Source organism: Periplaneta americana, chromosome 17 (genome assembly GCF_040183065.1).
Source record: "Periplaneta americana isolate PAMFEO1 chromosome 17, P.americana_PAMFEO1_priV1, whole genome shotgun sequence".
Classification (NCBI taxonomy): Eukaryota; Metazoa; Arthropoda; class Insecta; order Blattodea; family Blattidae; genus Periplaneta; species Periplaneta americana.
This window is the reverse complement of record NC_091133.1, coordinates 16,096,172-16,118,477: the sequence shown is the minus strand read 5'-3', so window position 1 is coordinate 16,118,477 and position 22,306 is coordinate 16,096,172. Positions and strand designations below refer to the sequence as shown.

The following is a 22,306-nucleotide window of genomic DNA, read 5'->3' as shown; positions in this document are numbered from 1 at the left end:
TCAACGTGAGTCATCAATGTCTCCCATTGGGTTGTATTGAAATAAAAACAATAGTACTATACAGGCTGGTCCACAATAAACCGGGAACGGAAACGACAGAACGGAAATGTTGTTAAAATAAATGTATTTAAATGTGAGCCTTCACAATTAACTTTCGCGATTGCTCACATTTAAATACATTTATTTTTACATTATTTCCGTTCGCGGTTTATTGTGAACCAGCCTTAACATGTTTAACGTATTACAAAGTACCAGTATCTTTATTCTTTACTCCCTTTGAAATGTTTATTTTTTATATATGGTCCACACCTGTGGAGTAACGGTCAGAGCATCTGGCCGCGGAACCAGGTGGCCCGGGTTCGAATCCCGATCGGGGCAAGTTACCTGGTTGAGGTTTTTCCGGGGTTTTGCCTCAACCCGATACGAGCAAATGCTCGGTAACTTTCGGTGCTGGACCCCGGACTCATTTCACTGGCATTATCACCTTCATATCATTCAGACGCTAAATAACCTAGATGTTGATACAGCGTCGTAAAATAACCCAATAAAATAAATAAATAAAAATGTTATGTATATGACTTAAATACTCTATGAAGCATTTCTTCTGTATATATCAGGCTGTAATATGACATTATTTTTCCAATGTGTCAATAATTCTAAGGAAATATCATAACTAGCAAAAATGCAACAATATTAAAAGTTTATGCTCTAAAAAACTGGATAAAATACATAAATCAAATAAATTCAGATGTATTATAAACCAAATTCATTTAAATTTTGAGTTATGTGAGGAACACAGTATCATAACCTATCCTTGATTCCTGGTGAGAGAATCCGGGAACCCTGATATGATCAGTTCAAAATATATCCATGATTACAAATACATCATAGGTGAATAAACTTTTTTCTTGGTGCATTGTTCGTTACACCTGTTGATGGGATTATTGGCTGCTGGACTGTTTAAAAAATTACATTGGCAGTATATCTTATATATTGTCGAATTATATCTTAAATATTGTTCAATTAATACAATAAATACAATTGAATATTCTTTAATTCTGATTTGTTACATTAGTCTAACAACTACTAGATAGCTATCAATGTTTCAGCAGGCTGCATAAATTAGTATTTCATCTTCATAAACAGTTGCAGATCGGGTTTCTATTCTGTTTCTTAGTTTCTGTTTTTGCGTCCATACAAGTTAGTATGAATTGTACAGGGTGCGTCAGAAAGAACGGATGGATTTGACATGGCAGGAAAATTGTAAGGATTCATCAAATCAAAAATTTATTGTTATCAACATATTCACCAATACATGCAGTTTATTTATGGAAAACAACATCATCCATATGATGTCCTTGGCTTTCAATATAGGCATCACTTTCACAGTCATAGCTGGTGCAATTGCCACGATTTCTTCACGAATCGCTGTCTTCAGTTCGTCCAGTGTATGTGATCGATGTTTACAAACTTACGCCTTCAAATGGTCCCAAAGAAAGAAGTAGCCTCGAACAATCTCAGTGCAATAGCATGTTTGCGGGCTGATCGTTGAGGTGGCCAGACAACCTACTGTCTGTCTCCACATTTGCAGGTGTACACGCGCTCCGTGTTCGTCCCGGTGATTTCTTCTTTAATGTTGAACCTGTGGTACGAAGTGAAGCCACCCACCGCAAAATTGTATTCCGAGTTGGAATCCTAGCGTGACGTCCGATGTCGAAATGAGTCCTGAGTGGCGATCACAGACTCTTAATTTTTCAAAAATGTCTTTACGATGAAAGCACGTTGTACGTCAGACCAACACCATGTTCTCAACTGAAACTGCATTCTATGGCTGACCCAACAGTCATGGTCCCCCTCACTATATCTCTCTCCTCGTTGCGTATCGATAGTTTGAAATCCATCCGTTCTTTCTGACGCACCCTTTACTACGTGCTTCCAACTATAATTTTACGTCCAGAACAGTAGATTCTGAAAAGAAGTTCTTAATTACTTCATAGTTACGATCACACAGTAGGTATATATATATATATATATATATATTCCCACTCATATCATTTCACGTTTGGTCATGGAACGTCGCAAAGAAATGGCTGGTTCACATTTTCTTCTATGACCCATACCGAGATTTTATCCTATAATTGTGGGGAGTATATACTTCAAAATAGTAGAAAACCTATTCTTAGTTTGTGAATTCAGCATATTTACGTTATTTTGATATCAAGCTTAGAGATCAAGATAAGCCATTTTCTTCTCATATTGTTTAAAAAACGTGTACGGAGCATTTGCGCCAATGGACAAATGAAAAGAGAAGTTCCAATGGTTACTTACGTATTGTTAATATTAAAGGCATTAATTGAAATAATCGTGATAAGAGGTTACATCCTAATTTACAGTCTAGTATGAGACCTGTTCCACGCTCGGACGTGGTACCTATTCCAACCTTCCATGAATTCCCATACTGTAGCTCTCAGGAGATGAATCTTATATATCTCTACACAACATGCAGAGAGTGGGGAGGGCGACAGTGATTTTCAATCTTCGCATGTTGAATGCCTTGAGCAGAATGAGTTGAGTGTCCCTTTACCTGATTCCTTATTGATCTATCAAAACATGACTAGTCAAAGTTTGAAGTTTGCGGGGCAATATAAATTCCTTACATTCGAAATTTCAATTTAATGAAAATGAAATAGATAATAAAGAAATGACTGCTAATTACTATAGCAAGAATTAAAAGCCATAGCAGAATTTCTTAATGCAATGAAAAAATATTATATATTTCCTAAAATCAAATTTCACACACTTTGTGCTCAAGAGAATACAGGACTCTAAAAATAAGAAATAAATCATGCTGATAATCTAAAGCAGTTTCTATGATATAGATCTTGTAAATTCATAATACTACTCAAAGGCGATTTGAATTTCACACTGTTATTTCGTCATATTCATTCCATTAATGAAAATCCCCTTGCTTTCTTTATCAATGAAGACTTTATTCTCTGTATAATAATAAAAAACAGCTATTAAGGTACACTTTTCTCCATTTAATAAAACGTAAATGTGACAAGGAACACAACCCAAAAATGCAGTGAAGCACGAGCAGAAACTCGAAAAGTTTCAGCTAGCTGCCGATGTAATAATAAGGGAACCTGTATGTACAGACTCACAAAACTTGTCCCAACTTTCGCAGCACTTGAAGAGCGCAGTACGAAAAGCAGCAGTCTACCAGAATACACAGGAATTGCAGCAACAGTACTGCGTGTTCAGTTCAAAGTGTGTCATGGCTCGCTGTATGCCGTCATGTGGCTAGTCGATGAGCCTAGAGAATTCAATCTTCCTACACTTCCGCAGAGGCGTATTACCTATGTGCCAGAGAAGTTGCCTAGCAAGTACGGCGTTCATTCTGAAGTACGCAGAGTCCGTGGATACCCACGGACTCTGGAAGTAGTACCGATATGTGCGGTAACGCCAGTAGTGGCAGGAATGTAAACTATTTGGAAAAACGTACTGAGGTGAGTTTTTTTTTTCTTACTATCGGGATATGGCGAGAGGGTTAAAACGATAACTTACGTATTTGTTGACATTAACTTGGACGGTCAACATGGACACGGAGCATTTGATTTGTGTTGTGGAATATTGCAGTATGTAACGGATGATAACAAATACCCTGTGTACGACTTGCCCGCGCAAAACACAGTTCGAAAGAGGTTATGGTAGCACACAGACAGTACAGACCGCCATCTGTTGCTACGACGTTCAAGTTATACCGTACACGTTCTCAAGTTCAGATTGAACGCCTTGATTAAGAGGCAACTTATCTGACATAAAAGCTAAAACTCGCTTAAAATCGCTGACTCACAACAGTGACGTCATGATACACTTTGAAATGAACACCCAGTATAAATGTTGCCAATCATAGTGTTGACATATTCGTAGAACAAAAGTCATCACGATCTTCGAAGAATAGTAGAAAAATGAAGCACCAGCATGTTTACTTAAATGTGCCGATAATGAGAAAAACGTATCAGAAATCTTTCATTTTGATGGACTTTCGCCTATGTAAATGCATTCCTGTCGCTTCTAATGTACAAATTGTGAAAAACACATTCCATACACTTCATATTTTAATGGCAGTTCGTCTATGTAAGCGTGTGTAGATTATGACAAACGCTCTCCACACATTTCAGAGTTGAATGCCCTATAGGCTTTGTGTATGCGTGCATGTTTTCTTACATTTCCCGATTCTGAGAAACACTTTCCACACACATCGCATTTGAATGGCCTTTCACCTGTGTGTATACGTCCATGTTTCTTTAAATCTCCCGAAGCTGTGAAACACTTACTGCATAACTCGCATTTGAATGGTTTTTCGCCTGTGTGTATGCGAGCATGTTTGTTTAAATGCCGTGATTGTGAGAAACACTTTCCACAAAGCACACATTTGAATGATCTTTCGCCTGTGTGAATGCGTACATGTTGATTTAAATTTCCCAATTGTGAGAAACACTTTCCACAGACTTGGCATTTAAATGGCCTTTCACCTGAGTGTACGCGAGCATGTTTGTTTAAATCTCCCATTTGAGAAAAACACTTTCCACATATGTCGCATTTGAATGGTTTTTCGCCTGAGTGTGTGCGAGCATGTTTGTTTAAATCTCCCGCTTGGGAGAAACACTTTCCACATATGTCGCAACTGAATGGCCTTTCACCGGAGTGTAAGCGAGCATGTTTGTTTAATTCCCCCATTTGGAAGAAACACTTACCGCATTCTTCACATTTGAATGGCTTTTCGCCCGTGTGTATGCGAGTATGTTTGTGCAAATGTCGCGATTGTGTGAAACACTTTCCACAAAAGAGGCATTTGAATGTCCTTTCGCCAACGTGAATGAGTACATGTTGTTTTAAGTTCCCCAATTGCGAGAAACACTTTCCACAGTCTTCGCATTTGAATGGCCTTTCGCCTGAGTGAATGCGAGTATGTTTGTTTAAATCTCCCGTTTGTGAGAAACACTTACCACAGACATCACATTTGAATGGCTTTTCGCCTGTGTGCATGCGAGCATGTTTGTTTAAATCTCGTTTTTGTGGGAAACACTTTTGACAAAGCACGCATTTGAATGGCTTTTCGCCCGTGTGAATGCGTGTATGTTGATTTAGGTTTCCCAATTGTGAGAAACACTTTCCACACACCTCGCATTTGAATGATTTTTCGTCTGTGTGAATGCGTGCGTGTTGCTTTAATTGTACCAATCGTGAAAAACATCTTCCACAAACATCGCATTTAAAAGACGTTTTTATTTTGTGTATATTATAATGATGTTTCATACATTCTGTTGTTACTAAAACCTCGTTGCCTATATTACATATAATAGAATTACGGCCCTCGTCAGTGATGTTTGAATAATCTGGTCCGTTGCTACCACACTGTGTCGATTTATCTTCCTCAAGAAAAATGCTGGCGCGTTCTTGTAACACATTCTTCTCAACATTATCCAAAATGCTGAAATGAATATAAAAATTTATCGGTCTCCACTATAATCAATAGGGTGCTTTCAAAATATATTAATCATTACATTATATACGTGTATCAGATAATACATACATACAAGTAAATTTTTGTTAGTGCCTTGATTTCAGACCTGCTGCTGATGTGATTTTGGCACTGATTCAGAATAAGACATTTAATAGAATGTACCACAATATTTCTTAGATATTATTGAATTTATATAATAATTTTATGCAATATAATATTTTCAATTTTGATTTCTTATATTATCCATAATACCTTCTAGATGGTTATCATTGTTTTATTGGACTGTACACATTTTGAAGTCATCTTTATACAAAGCTGCGCATCGGAAATTGTACTTCAGTTTAATACTTTGGTGTTATGCCTGCATATAATTAAGTACGCCTTGTGAGAATGTTTAGGTTCTCTCTACTGTAATTTTACAGTAGAAATATTGGAAAAGTGACTCTTAATTATATCATAGTTATGATCTTATAGTAGGTGATATTTATTATTATATCACCGACATCATTTCATTTCAGATCGAGTGTCGCGACGGAATAGCCAATGGACAACACTCTTGCTTAAATTATCCCAACGTATTTTTCTATATATTTTGGGAATACAATATTAAAGCAAGTAGGAATCGTATTTGTTTTAAGTTTGTACCCCCTAAAAATACAGCGTTATTTTGGTCTCAATCTTGGAGATGAAAATCAGTCACGGGATCCTCATATAGTATGCAAAATTTGTATGCAGCATTTGCGCCATTGGACAAATGGAAAGACAAATTCCAATGCTTATATTTGTATTCTTAATATCATAAACATCAATCGAAACAATAGTAATACGAGGTCACATCCTGATGTATCTTGAGGTATGAGACGTGTGCTGCATTCGGATCTGGTACCTATTCCACCCTTCCATGAGATGCCACATCTCTCAGCTAATGAATCTCATATGTTTGATATAGCAAAAGGTGAAGAAAGTGGATACAGCGACACTGATTTTCAAACTTGACAAAGTCAACACTTTGACCAGAACATGTTGAGTGATCTGATATAAAGACATTTTTCCAAGAAGTCTTCCGAATTGCTCGTGTCTAGATTAAAGGAAAGGAATGCTTCAGCTTGAAACGAATATTACATTTTCATGAAGGAGGAAAAGGATTTGCTGCCACTTTTACTGAAGACAAGAGCCTAGTACCCTGGAAAATCATCGGAGGCTTTCAGAAGAAAATGGCTGTCTGAGAATATCCCCATGCGATTCGCACCTTTTCATGGACAGTTCAAAACGCGGTTGCACATTTATGTCCTCTCTAGCAATGGCAACAAATACACCTACATTGCAAACAGTCACTCCGACAGGATGCGAAGAAATACAGACCAAGAAATAAAAGTTGGGCCACCTGAATTTCCCAAGTTCCAGTTATGAGATAGTGAGGAAGAAGTGGAACTTGGAAAAATTTTGTTTCTGGGTCTGTATAATATCATGGTCAAGATAAATTACCACGAACAGTAATGGATCTTCTATGTAGACATGAAAATAGTAAACTTTCCTCTTGCTCAAGATCAGTGGCTACAAAAGTATCCTTCCTCCATGGCTTTGAAAAATTAGTGCCAAACATCAGCATTTCTTAAGTTCCCTGATCTTCATTTCAATGGATGTGCAGCCAACTTTTCTCCCAGGTTCCTAGTCTATGTTACACACGCATATGTAATCTCTGACTTAAGAGCACAGGGCTCGGGCAGGGGCACCACAATAAATAAGTGAAGTGGAACAAAATGCGTAATTTCGTTACCCACGATCATTTGAGGTAGTTTACTTTCGTCACAAAGTCATTGTACTTACCTTTTGTTACTTTGGTTACCAGCAAACACACTATATTCATTTGTTATTTCAGATTAATTTAAAAATGGAATATATATAATCGATCCATAATCTTGTATTATGAAAGTGAACTTCTCTCTCTATAATTTTTGTTCCCTTCTCTAACAAGGAGTCTGCTACTGCCTTTCCTTGGATTTTGCAATGGCAATGTTTCCATTGAAATGTCATTACTTTTTGTACATTACTAATAGAATTGTGAATTTCATTTATTTTCTATTTGTAGGTTCGTTTGATGTAATTGCTTGTAGGGTTGATTGCAATCAAAATAGAACATTACCTTCTTAAAAATGTTATGTGACTTGGAAGTTCTCCATGAGCTAGAAACTAAAAAAATTACTGAAAATTCAAGATCCTGCATTTCCATTGCTATCGTAAGTGATCCATCTACGTAAATATGAATCTATTCTATTTCAGGGCATCTTGTTTGAATAGCCTCCAAAGCTAATGCATTCAATATAGTTGGATTTACCAACTCATTTACATCGCGTATTTTGAATTCATTGAAATTCACTCTAACAGTAAATTCTTATAGTAGATGACTTGGAAGTGGGAGATTTTCTGATTTATTTGGTACATCTAAATCATATTTCTTCTGGAAGTTTTTAATCTTTTTGGAAAGAGTCTTGTTGGGATTCGAGATAATGTTGATTTACCCTGATACGAATGTTATTTTAGTAGGTTATTTTACGACGCTTTATCAACAGCTTAGGTTATTTTGCGTCTGAATGAGATGGTGATAATGCCGGTGAAATGAGTCCGGGGTCCAACACCGAAAGTTACCCAGCATTTGCTCATATTGGGTTGAGGGAAAACCCCGGAAAAAACCTCAACCAGGTAACTTGCCCCGACCTGGAATCGAACCCGGGCCACCTGGTTTCGAGGCTAGACGCGCTAACCGTTACTCCACAGGTGTGGACCCCTGATACGAACTCCAGTAGTCATTATTTGAGAGTGTCTTCAGCTATTCAAATAGTGTGACAATTTATTTTACAATTTTCGTATTTTTATTTTTATTTTATTGGGTTATTTTACGACGCTGTATCAACATCTAGGTTATTTAGCGTCTGAATGATATGAAGGTGATAATGCCGGTGAAATGAGTCCGAGGTCCAGCACCAAAAGTTATCCAGCATTTGCTCGTATTGGGTTGAGGGAAAACCCTGGAACAAACCTCAACCAGGTAACTTGCCGCGACCGGGATTCGAACCCGGGCAAACCTGGTTTCGCGGCCAGACGCGCTGACCGTTACTCCACAGGTGTGGACCAATTTTCGTATGATGAGGATGTTTTCGTTAACTATTCTATGGCTGTCATTGGAGTAGATTTAATATCACCGGTACTAATCTCATAGATTGGTTTTGCGCCATTTCTAATATTCTTGTCAATGTTGATGTATGAAAGTACTCCACTTCCTCTTTACTTAGAATTTCAGTTCTTGACTCATAAAATGCTTTTCTCAAGTGAATGAAAACAGGATCGGTGTCCAATCATATTACTGGTTTCCAGCGATTTTCTTCCAACAACAGTCTCTTCTTAATGTATGTGATCGCACAAAATAAAAGAGACCATGGCTCCCAAAGGACAACAGAATAATAACGCACCAGATATAATAAGAGTTTAAATATGTTACTTGTAATGGTCATAATAATTTTGGTGACTCACTATATGTACAAAAATCAGTACAAAAATATATTGAGCCGACAATAAAATTAACCACATATAAATGTAAGATACAACACAGTATCATACATTATGAAATTTAAGTTCTTCGTAATAATTAAATGAAGCTGAGAAAGTTTGCAAGAAAAGCAAAACCAACACAGTACACTCACCTCTCAGAGAATACTTCATCGTCAGAAGATACTTCCACTTTCTGTTCCTGCTGAACTCTGTCCAGATCGAACAAATCTTCCTGAAAAAAAAAAAAAAAAACTAAATAATGAATAGCGTAGAGCTTTAGTTGACGACTTCGAATCAATTTCAACCTTGAAAATATGTGTATGGAAGCCAGAGAGGTTCTGTAAAATGCATACGCACATAATTGCTATAATATTTTATGTAAATAAACAGTAAATGGTTACACATTGAAACACTGATACTATCGCTGTATATATCATTGATGACAGTTTTAGTTCCTGGAAATGTAGAATCTCTAATACGACATGTTATTTTCACGTAAGATGGCACTATACAAGATTTTACCTTCACACATGCAAATTGGCCTTAATCACTGTTACTATAAAATAATATGTAACACATATTGTTCAAGTTGAATGGTAAGATCCATCCATAACCCGAAATGGATTCAGGTATAGCACCTGATATTTGTTGTCACTGTGAGGGCTACTACAATTCTTTTACACAAATTCCAGAACATATAAGAAACGTTATGACTCATCAAAGTCAGTACTGATTTCATGAATGCAGTCCAGGCAATTCGATATAAAAAATCGGAATATGGGACACTGCAGCATACAGTGTGAATTAAGGGAAGTGTGTAGTGATGTCTGTGTGATTAAACAATTTCACTACAAAACTTTAGTTCAATATTTCTAGACTTTTACTGCTCAGAGTAAAAATTGGCATGAATATACAATAATCATTCTGAATCCAAAACAACTAAGTAGTTTTTTGAGCAAGTAGAAAAAGTCCTACCTAACAACCAGATTTCCCAAATCGCTAAATTATCTCAAAGTTGAGGAAGACATTACTTGCTACATTCTTCATTCTTATAACTTGTAATTTTTAAGTAATGAATATTGTAAATGCTAAAGCAATGTTTAATTAAATATTTCGCCCTTTGTGAAACTGAAAAAAATATGAAATGTTGATAAACAATTTTTACCATTCTATTCAATGCATATATATTATTTTCCTTATGTTATGTCACTGATGAAATGGAAATATAAAAATTGGAAATTTATCCTTTGAAGACGAGGAAAAATTCAAATACCTGGGAGCAACAGTAACAAATATAAATGATACTCGGGAGGAAATTAAACGCAGAATAAATATGGGAAATGCCTGTTATTATTCGGCTGAGAAGGTTTTATCATCCATTATGCTGTCAAAAAATCTGAACGTTAGAATTTATAAAACAGTTATATTACCGGTTGTTCTTTATGGTTGTGAAACTGGACTCTCACTTTGAGAGAGGAACAAAGGTTAAGGGTGTTCGAGAATAAGGTGCTTAGGAAAATATTTAGGCCTAAGAGGAAAGAAGTTAATGGAGAATGGAGAAAGTTACACAACACAGAGCTGCACACATTGTATTCTTCATCTGACATAATTAGGAACATTAAATCCAGACGTTTGAGATGGGCAGGGCATGTAGCACGTATGGGCGAATCCAGAAATGCATATAGAATGTTAGTTGGGAGGCCGGAGGGAAAAAGACCTTTGGAAGGCCGAGACGTAGATGGGAAGATAATATTAAAATGGATTTGAGGGAGGTGGGATATGATGGTAGAGACTGGATTAATCTTGCTTAGGATAGGGACTAATGGCGGGTTTATGTGAGGGCGACAAAGAACCTCCGGGTTCCTAAATGCCAGTAAGTAAGTTAGTATGTCACCGATATGCATACATTCGTAGGCTTACTTTGTAGAACACAGATTGCAGAAAATACTGTAAAAATTGCAGGTAAATAGATTCAGTAGCTTCAGAAAAAATACTCTTCATTTTGAAAAATATCGAAGTTTGGAAGACTGAAATTGAAAAAAAAAAATGTAAGAACTACATGCGCAGTCAAATTTAAAGAGACCATTTAACCCTTTCATTCACTGCGTCCTCTACAGAGGACAGCAACTTCAATGTCGCTTCATGGACAATTGTTGACAGGTCCTTTTAGTCATCTTGTCCTCTCAATGACAGTTCATATGTGAAATTCTAGGCATCATGCTGTAAAAATGAGACTGTGGGCAATTCAAAAAACATAAAAGGAGTCAAGAAAAAACAATGAGACTTTTCTAAACAAGAAACATAATTCGTGACTGAAAGGGTTAAAGGCCGTATCAACAGAGACCCCCAAACTATATAGGCCTCTATTGTTTTGAAAAGGAAGTTTTCTACTTTTTTCAAACGTAATTAAAAAAAAAACGGATTTTTTACCCCTAATCATTGCCCTTTCCTCTTATCTTGTAATGGGCAGCAGATGAGCTATTCAGCTGTGTGGCGTATTTTCACAAATTTGTTTGTGAGAGTAAATCCAACTAGTTTATAAACAAAAGTGTATTATTATTTTTTATAAACTTAATTCCTAATAAAGTAGAACTTAAAATCTTTCGTAACTTTTAGCTCATAGTCATTTCAAGATCAATAACAACCAATAATAAAAATTTGTAAGTTAAAATGAAATCCTGTTTCTAGGAACAAGGACTTACTCCATGCATTCGAGATTATTCCCTGTTAAATACCAAAAATAGCTTCGAATTATTATTATTATTATTATTATTATTATACGTATACAAGCCTAAAGATGAAAACTGTCTAAGTGTAGGAAATATCGAAACAGGGGAAGACTGTTAGCACTATCCGGAATTGTTAATGACTCTGATATATTATGTAAATTGCACTGCGGATATATCCGTAAATTGACTGTGAACCACTTACATCAACTTCAGTTTTCAGGATAGGAAAACCTACAGGAACTTGAGTGTCTTCAACCTTTATCTCTGTTTTTATATGACTGCTGCTGTCCACACATTCTGTGGTGGTGATCGTCGCTTCCAAATGCGATAAATTCCATTCCTACAGAACAAAAAACATCGTGAACACCTAATTTTATTTAACTAATTTAAAGTTGTCTACTTGTGTACTAGCCGTCAATCTGGTTCTTCATAGCAGTCACTGGCTAACTCCCTCAACTCGGACGAGCAAATCAGAGAAGATAATTTCACGCAGAATAGGAATGGGACTTTAAAGCACACAGGAAATGGCTGATTAGAAGCTATGTGTTCGTTCTGGAAATAATTTATATTCCGTAATATGTCTAATAAAAGCTGGCTTTTATTCTACACTGGATGTGCAAATACATTTTTGAATATTACATTTTATTACTCAGGAAAGTACCAAAGTGGAATTATGCAGCACATTAATAGAACGAAACACTGACAATATCAAACCACATGGTTGTTCAACATATATTATGCAATCGTCTTCACTTTTATAAACTACATGGCAATATTGTGATGTATCTTAATTTTAACACTCTAAGCTTCTTCTCTCCCAATAGTCACAATTAGAAAGACATTACTGCAATAATATCTTCTGTAATACAAATATTTACAATACAATAACAGCAGTGTACAATAAAAAATCAGCTATAGTAAAGGAGATTCTTTAACAAACCCGAATACACTTATAGCACCAAATCTGTATTGTGCAATGTTATTAAGCAGTGCCAATACAAAGGGTAGCATAGTTACAAGTAAGTGGTCCAAAGAAGCAGATATGAGATATGTAGAGTTTATCCAAAAAAAACTGATTTAAAAAGAAAAATTAAAATCAATGCGATTAAATTTTATTTTCTAAACCAGGCGCAAAAAACAAGTTTAGCCACCTAACACGGGGTAAAATGAAACCGATCCCCATTCCATATTGGACTGTGAATTACATTAAAAGTTGACATGGTAAAAAATATCAGTGGGCCTGAAATCATCAAAATGTATATGATTTAGTCAATGTTCAGCATTGCAGTTTCTATGATAAAAAATAGGTAGAAAAGATTCACGAAAGATTGGAATGAAGAAATGGACAGCTTGGTCACCTAAATGAAGCAGCCACATCAGCAAGTAAATAACAGAAAGAGAACTAACGACCAACACACTTCATAAACTGAACTCACCTTAGCTTCACCCTTCAAGTTGGGAAAGGGAATTTCCACAGGAGTTTCATCAAATGTCATCCCTGTTTTCACATCATAGCTGTGATGCATACATTCCCTCTTTATTCCAGTCAGATGCAGATCTAATACATTTCCTTCCTTGAAAATACAACACGCAATAATTATGAAATATATCATATGGTGTTGTTCACGAGAAACAGATGACAATTTTTAATGTCCCTTCACACTATTATTAAACCCTGATGTCAATCAATGCATGTGCATAAATTCCAGAGTCAATAGTGAAATAATATGTAAGAATTGCGTCGTTATTATTATTAAATTATGTTTTATTTACCGACGGTCGCAACTACCGAGGTTAAATCAGTGTCGCCAGTGTGCCAGAATTTTGTCCCGCAGGAATTCTTTTACATGCCAGTAAGTCTACTAATATGAGCCTGTCTCTGAAACCTCGGGCACAGAAGACCAGTACTGTACCGAATGCGCGACCCACGTAATTGCGTCGTAACGCAGCATGTAAAAGAAGAGCTCCGTAATAAGATATTGTTCTGTTCATGCTTATTCCTTTTTATATTTCCTCATAATACAAATACATTTCATTCTGAGTGACTTACATTAATACAGAAAATGTATGCCGGGAAGTGTGAAATATGTTTAAATTGAGTTATTGTATTAGATGTTTCTTCTGGCAGTAATCAGTGGTAGAAAACAGTAGAGGTGTTGTCTTTAATATTCCCTTAATACTGAATCGAGCAGCAATTATCTACAGCCTCTGACATCTCTCCTTATACAGCTGATGGAAAGTGAAAATTATACACCCAGAAGGGATGGTCGCAGGATCATGAAACTTGGCAGGGATAATGTCCATGCAAAGGGTGTATAATGATCCGGTTATGGGTATTGTACGACGGTAGATGGCCACAGGCCACGTATGGGAACATTGTCACAGGCCATCTTGTAAAGTGTCGTTTCTGGGATATGGAAAGGTAGAACATGATGTTTTTTTTTGTTTCCACGTGTAGGCAGTGAGTAAAGATGCCAGGACGCCGAAGCAGACCCCATTCATGCAGCTGTCGCAGTTCCAGAGAGGACGGATTATTAATGATGGAGATGGGTGCATCATACCGTGAAATTTCCTGCCGAACAGGTCGCAGTCTACGAACCATCCAGCATATGTGTACCCAATGGACGCAGGAAGGCACTAGCACCCGGAGACCTGGCTCAGGACAACCACGTGCAACATCGGAGTGTGATGACCGACGCTTAGTGCGCACAGCAGTGGCTGATCGACGAGCGTCAGCGTGTCCCCACTCCAGGGTCCCTATGCAATGTGTACCATTAACCCCAATGCATCGTCGCCAGCGGCTCCTGTGGTGCACAGAACGGCGACAATGGAGAGCCGAATGGAATGCTGTTGTGTTCAGTGGTGAGTCCCGTTTCTGTCTCCAGCACAATGATGGACGGCAACATGTCTGCCGGCGTCGTGGTGAGCGGGCCCATGCATCCACTATTGTTGATTGTCACACAGGGCCAACTCCTGGCATCAAGGTATGGGGGGCGATCAGTTACGACAGTAGGTCGCCCCTAGTTTATGGTTGAGGGCACCATGACTGCCGCCGATATGTGGACCAGGTCATATGGCCCATTGTGATACCCTTCATGAACACCATACCTAATGGGGTGTTCCAACAAGATAATGCACGCCCACACACTGCAGTCATCACACGAGTGGCCTTGCAACATGTTCCCATCATGCATTGGCCAGTCAGGTCACCTATGCAATCGAACACGTGTGGGATGCCATGGGGTGGCGCATCCATGCCATGCTCGCCCTGCTGCTACTGTGGCCCAACTGACGGAACAGGTGTTGGAGGCGTTGAGGGAAATCCCCCAACAAGACATCCGCAACCTGTATGCGTCGATGCCGACCAACAGTGCATCACTGCTCGTGGTGGCCACACCGGGTACTAAGTCATCCACTTCCAACCCCCGCAGAAAGGTGATATGTTGATCGTTTGTTTCTAGTGTGATGTGCAATAACTGTGCCAAGTTTCATGATCCTGCGACCATCCCTTCTGGGTGTATCATTTTCACTTTCCATCAGCTGTATTACTATAACGAGACAAGTTGGCATGGACGCTTTTTAATCTGTTATCAAAGCTATGTCCACGGTAAGAAATTAATGAGTGTACTGTTTTAACCAGCAACATCTCCTTACTAATGAAATTAACAGCAAGCCATCACAAACAAAGCTACTTTTCCAAGCTAAGAATTTAATTTGTTAGACGCAATAGGCGAAAAGTCTAACCACTTATGATACCGGAGTCCACCCAGCATTCTGATGAGTTTGAGCAACAGAATAGGTGGTGAAATCCGCTTCCGCGGACTAGCTATAGTGCTAAGAGAGATCGTGATACCCAGCAGCTACCTCTGTACCGCTTGGACTACAGTGCACCATTGCTGAGGTATGAGGACGTGAGGTCAGCAGTCAGCTGGTCGACCTTGTCCAAGGTTATTCTAGGTTGCAATTTCCGTCACATGATTCACTGTTATAAATTAGGCATATAGAAACTAAATCGTAATTAATATTTATTCTCAATACAGACTACCTGTGGCAAAGATCTGTCCTCTTCTATACCTGTTTTAATACTTCTTTCTTTTGCTAGAGGGTCGATATCAGGGAACATCTTGATCACGTCCATCACGACTGAAAATTTAAATGAATAAGAAATTTTAAAAAAACGAAAATGATACACTATAACACAGTAATGAAAAAGGAATGTCTTTACGCTACTCAGTGCAGTTTTCCATGATATTAGGAGAAATAGAAGAGTCTGAGAAGGAACAAACAATTTTAAGGAAAACTTTTGGATCAATGCAAAACAGAAAATGGGGAGTCTAGATATAGGACTAATGGAGATTACTATAGGAATGAAGAATGGAACGTATGTCAGATACGATCAGAAAAGGAAGCATTAGATGATTTGGCCATTTAATGAGGACAGATAACATCTGACTTACAAAACGAATTTTCCAACATACCTACGAGAGTAAGAGCAGTAACAAAAGGTTACAAGCGATAAGAAAAGACATAAACGAGATTGGGAGAACGAAGAGATGCTGCAGGATGGAACGAGGTTTACAAGATTAACACAATACTTTAAAGGTTTCCAGGTGAAGGAAAAGAAGAAAACAACCTCTGGACAGAAGAGAGAAAGAAAAAAACACAGCGACAGTATGAAGAAGTATTGGAAAAAAAGAAACGAAACTGGAGTGGGTTTCGCTTTATGGGGTCCCTAGCTGGCATGAAACGAGAAGAAGAAGAAGAAGAAGAAGAAGAAGAAGAAGAAGAAGAAGAAGAAGAAGAAGAAGAAAAAGGTGAAGGAGGAGGAGGAGGAAATTAAATTGGCAAGCAATATGTAAGCTATTTGTATTATAATTACTAGCACGTGAAATAATAATGTCACATCTCCATGGTACACACTCACAAACGAATGTGTACACGAGAACAGACGAGCATGTTTATTCTAGGAATGTTACAGAATTTGGTGAAACTAGCGCTCAGGTACTTTTGGCGATTTCGGAAGTAAAAATCTTCTAATGTGTAAGGGATTTTGGCTGTTGTGAAAGACGTGTCACATAAATAATTGTGACATTTTATATGACTTGCATATATTAATCTGTGACTAGTTAGGTTAGATTAGTTTAGTCTTTTGGTATGCCTTGCATGACTAAGTGAAGTGAAATTTGCATTTCGCGATTATTTTGAAGAGTTCTACCTCTTCATTTCACGTTTTTCACGGTTTTTTTGGTTATCTGCATCACCAGGTTATATTAGGGTCGCCAATTAGCCAGTATTTCACCAGCATGGCCGGAAACTTTAGTGAACCTCAACATAAAACCAGTGGTCGGTATCAACATCTTACCAGCCCTACTTGTGCCCAGTAATTTTATTAAGCGAGTTTGAGTACTTACGATAACAGCTTTTATCATATATGCTAAACAGCAATTTTTCTCTATTCCGTGGGACATTTTAACCTTTAATTCAAAGCAGCTGTAGGTAATATCGAAATATTTTTAATATTCTTCAGTCTAAATGCTTGATGATTGTACACCAAAAGTGGAAGAAATTTTAAGTATTAGACAAAAACTAAGGTTGCAGATGAAGATATACTCCATGATGAACTGTGCTTGTTGAATGTCGCGGATTCTTCCTTTGTAAAAGATGCACATTTGACAAGTTTTATAAAATAGTGTAAATATTTTCAGGATAGAGATACCTCAGAGAAATCTCCACAAATAAAAACAGTAGTTAAACACGAGTTTGCTATTCCTACAAGCAATTCTTTTGTGGAGTGTGCATTCAGTATCATAATTACCTTGTGGAAAAATTGAAGGAATCATTTAACTGTGGAGATAGTGAAAGTTGAACTTTGTACTAAGGAAAATATTAAATTTAGTTGTATAGAATTGTATCACTTTATAGGAAAAGAAGTTCTTAAGGCTCTGGTATCAAGCTCCAAATACAATAAAAAGTGCATTTTTGAACATTCAAGCAAGATTTTTTCTCTGTGTATTACTATAATTTTTTTGCTCATATCATATAGCAGATTTTGTATTTAGTATACCATTCATCCAAACTTGCGTTTATAAATGGCCGGTAATTTTATTTACCAGTGTTGGCAATCCTAGGTTATATGCCAATTTCAACATTCTCGTAAGTTTATCAATATAGTTTCATTATTTTTAAAACCCTCGTTCTTCAAATTTCTATTCATGAAAAAAAAACCAGCATTTTCTGACAATTTTTTCTCTCTCAAAATCGCGAGTAACACGTCCTTCATAATCCCCGGGATTGTTTGTGGAGATGCACCTGATGGTGTATGCAAGATATAATTAAAGCCAAAACTGTCCAAAACTAACATGCCGTACATTGGTATATACAAGGTATATAACGGGAATATGCAGGGGAACTACCTTAGCGCTAGTTTAGCCCAGAATTTACCTTACAATCAAAGTCGGAGAATTGAAGACTGAAGTTGTTAGAAAGATATGAACCGCAGACAATATGTGTTATTCTACCATTCAACAATAATGCAAAACAATAGTGTGTGTAGCACAAAAGTGTCAAATATAAATACGTCTTCCTGTAATTCAATTTTTATATAAGAGTTGAAGCAATGAAATAAATTGCTCGACTATGAGCCGACATAAACCACAAAGGAGAGCTGGACTGAAATGCACGCGAAAAGCGTAAAGGTGGTGTTTACTCGCAACTACTTTTAAGTAGCCTAACTAAAAACCGTGCCGTAATGTTGCGAGAAATCAAGGCCAACTCTACATATAAGTTTGTTTCCAGGGAAAATACCTCCCTTTTTCTGTGGATATGGAGTTCATTGTATATGGCAGGCATAATGAAAGCCTAAACTAACCAAACGTCATCTGCCATACATATTAAAGTGTATAAGAGAAATATGAAATCATTGCGCTACTTTATCCGGAATATTTTGCATAGCCATCTTCACTATCTTCACTTGTTTCTTCTCTCATTTGGTTCGAGGCTCGTTACGACATGGTTACTAATACTGGAACAATTTGCTTACCTGTATTCTGGAGTTCAGCGGTTTACTCCAAAAGTTCTGGGGCCTATATTGGTTAGTCCAAGATCCATTTGTCAATAATAGATCATGCAACTAACGTTTATAAAGAATGCAATTTAAAGTAATTTTTGAGAAGACGTAAGGCCGAATATGATCTCAAACCATTGAAATCATTTCACTTATATATCCCATGAACTAACTCACTAATAGGGTGATCACTGAACATACGTCCCGATTAACCGGAATTGTCCTGTTTTTGAGCCTTGAAAACCCCTTTCCAACATTCATTTAATAAATAGGCTTCTGTCCCGATTTTCCAAGTAATAAATTTTTTACAAGTGTGCCGATAAATTTTACCTATAATACTTGCATACTGTCTACATATTTCTCTATGCTATAGATTGTACCTATTAATGATAGCAATTTTTAGATTAGTACAACCTGTTTTGTTTATCAATAGAACGATAATATTCGAGATATTTTTACCGATTTTTGTTCAGGTGCCAACTTCAGCTAAAGTTTTAATCAATTTAATATGTGTTTATAGTAGACATTAGAATTTCTTTTACTTATAATAATGCCAAAGAGGCAATTTAAATTTATAGAAGAGCTAAAAGAGAAATTTCCTTGTTTTAGAGCTACGGAAAATAACTATTCAGCTGAATATAACTGCAATGATTTTTATTCATATTTGCTCGCAAAACCAGAGTTGCTGAATACAACAGCAACTTCTGCTAAGTATGACTGGAGTGAAAAGTAAATAAACTCCTTTAGAAGCATAATTTCTGACGAGCTAAATAGGCAATTCATGTATATGAAAGTGCATTTAATAACTTCTCATTGTTATAATACTATTTTTAACAAGTATAATTTGAAATCATTAACATTTGTTGCTTCTTTGGATAAACTCCAGAACACGGTACCCCACTTTCACTCAAAAGAATTATGGTCATCCTACCCACTAATCTTGTCACATATCTTGTACAAGTCTGGCGTCTTCTCGGAAATTACCCAATTTAACAATATATCGGTACTTACCTTTGTGGAAGAATATAATGGTTTTATATAGCCTTATTTTTTTCACTGAAGCATTAACAACGTCCAATATAATGTAATACAAATAACTAGGAATACTAATATTACTACTTTACTTTAAATGCATATTCAGGATGAAGTGATCAAGGAAGCCGAAAATATATCGGTTTATAAAAAAAAAAGGCAGGGACGCAATAATACGAAAAGAAAATTGAAAGCATGAACATAGATGATTTCGTAAAACTGGTTAAGTTGCATATTAAGATATAAAGCTTTAGCCTACTTTTTTTTCTTTAATTATAAAAAAAATATATAGTGAGAAAAAAATTAAAATTGTAATTACAATTTTAGTTACAACTTAAAAACGAAGAAAACCTGAAATCTGTGAAATAAAGTTCTTTCAAAAATATTCTTCACTTAGCGATTTTAAATGGAATGAGAGAGAGATAGATAAGATAGACAGACAGACAGACAAACAGACGGCCGATGGACAGAAAGAGAGAGACACACTCAGATGAGATAATATGAAAAAAGTATAGATATATATTATTGTTTCAGTACATATCTGCTTTGTTAATAGCCCTTCTTGTAACTGATACCAATATTGGAAAGATGATATTAGCTTTTAGGATACTACCGGTACAATGTTATGTGAACCCATTAACTTACACGTCTTTTCTTTTTAACAAAAATAATCCACGTCCCCTGTCTTAGAACCATGCTCTCAAATACACTGACCGGGGGGGGGGGGGGAAGAAAGGAACACTTCGAAATTTTTAGAATTTTTTCTTTATTTTATTGGGTTATTTAGGACGCTGTATCAACATCTAGGTTATTTAGCGTCTGAATGATATGAAGGTGATAATGCCGGTGAAATGAGTCCCAGGTCCAGCACCAAAAGTTACCCAGCATTTCCTCGTATTGGGTTGAGGGGAAACCCCGGAAAAAACCTCAACCAGGTAACTTGCCCCGACCGGGATTCGAACCCGGGCCACCTGGTTTCGCAGCCAGACGCGCTGACCGTTACTCCACAGGTGTGGACAATTTTTAGTAAAACCTAAATCAATTGTACATTCATCAACAGTTAAAGTATGGTCAATTTTAAACTTATAGAATACAAAAACTTTAAGTTCAACTTTAATAGCGATGTCTACTATGTAATAACATTAAAAATGTTGTTTCTACAAAGATGTTAAATGGAAGATCTAAGGAAAAAATTTATGAGCCCATTGTTGCGTTTTCCATTTGATATCTAAGACAGTCATTTTGTGTTTTTAACAAATATGCCTGTCTCATCTCATGAAGTGGCATTGGAGGAAAACGGTCACAGTCTTCGACACGTTGCCCAGATGTTGAATGCAGCCCCCTCTATGGTGCATATAGCACTGCATCACTTTTGGGAAACTCAGCAGTACACTAGGAGATCGGGTTCAGGCTGTAAGAGAAAAATATCAGTCAAAGATGATCTATTTTTTATGCAGCAGATCTTACAGGACTGGCACACCACCACTGCCAAAGCCTGTAATCGACTTCAATTGGCCACGCACATCAACATCAGTGAAAGGGCAGTTAGAAGAAAGCATGATAAAGCAAATCTGAGATCTCGGAGGCCCGCATATGGTCCTCTGCTGTTGGCAGAACAAAGCAGAAATCACCTTCCATTTGCAAGGAACCACCAACATTGAACACATGAAGACTGGAATCAAGTACTCTTTACAGACGAATCCAGCTTCTGTGTAAGAGGACCAGATGGAAGGGAACAATTAATATGAAGGAGACCAGGAGAACGCTATCTTGACTGCACGCTATCTATAAACGCACTCCAAATGGAGGTGGCTCCATTATGGCCTGGGCATGAATATCTACCAACGAGAAAAAGGAACTTGTCCTCATCGAAAATGAATCTCTGACGGCAGCACGATACATTGATGAAGTTTCTTGATTATCACATGTGGTTCCACTCTCGATATTTTCAGGAGAAAATTTAATCCTTATGCATGATAATGCTCCTCCTCACGCTGTTCGGTGTGTGTCGGATTTTTTGGATGAAGTTGGTATCGTGTCTCTTGGGTAGCCTTCGTGCAGTCCGGACATATCCGATAAAGCACGTATCAGATAATGTAGGACGACGTGTTCGAGGCAGATATCATCCTCTAGAAACAATGCAACAATTGAGGGAAGCTTAACGGCAGGAATGGGAAAAACTTGAGCAAGAATACATTAGTACAATTGGTAAGGAGCATGCCAAGCCGAATGGAAGTTGTCACCAGAGCAAGAGAAGGAAGTACCCGCTACTAGGTTGTGTCCCAGATGCGGGTTACTCTATCAGCAACAAATTGTTTTAATGTGTGAACAGGTATCAACTATTCATTCACACAAATTAATTCAAACCTTAATTTTATGATACTTAGTTTTATATTTTACGATATT

General features: G+C 37.1%; 2 protein-coding genes across 7 annotated transcripts in view; both read right to left on the bottom strand.

Annotated features, from left to right (window-relative positions):
- The window catches only part of LOC138692997 (zinc finger protein 678-like), a 52,895-nt gene extending 32,886 nt beyond the window's left edge, over positions 1-20,009 (bottom strand). For 2 of the 6 annotated variants that reach the window (XM_069816485.1, XM_069816484.1), the window contains exons 1-5: positions 19,880-20,009; positions 15,848-15,948; positions 13,242-13,379; positions 12,008-12,145; positions 9,229-9,308 (exon numbers count right to left, since the gene is read on the bottom strand). In XM_069816485.1, the coding sequence (XP_069672586.1) occupies positions 9,229-9,308; positions 12,008-12,145; positions 13,242-13,379; positions 15,848-15,943 (452 nt within the window). In that variant the 5' untranslated portion in view covers positions 15,944-15,948; positions 19,880-20,009. Of the gene's footprint in view, positions 1-1,036; positions 1,969-2,077; positions 5,498-9,228; positions 9,309-12,007; positions 12,146-13,241; positions 13,380-15,847; positions 15,949-19,879 lie in introns of those variants that run through there. The other 4 variants (XM_069816483.1, XM_069816482.1, XM_069816479.1 and 1 more) reach the window with 4 other exon arrangements.
- A 669-nt stretch (positions 20,010-20,678) lies between these two features.
- LOC138693276 (zinc finger protein 98-like) overlaps positions 20,679-22,306 on the bottom strand; it is a 59,593-nt gene continuing 57,965 nt past the window's right edge. The window contains exon 5 of the mRNA XM_069817130.1: positions 20,679-21,311. Within this exon, the coding sequence (XP_069673231.1) occupies positions 21,282-21,311 (30 nt within the window). The 3' untranslated portion in view covers positions 20,679-21,281. The remainder of the gene's footprint in view (positions 21,312-22,306) is intronic.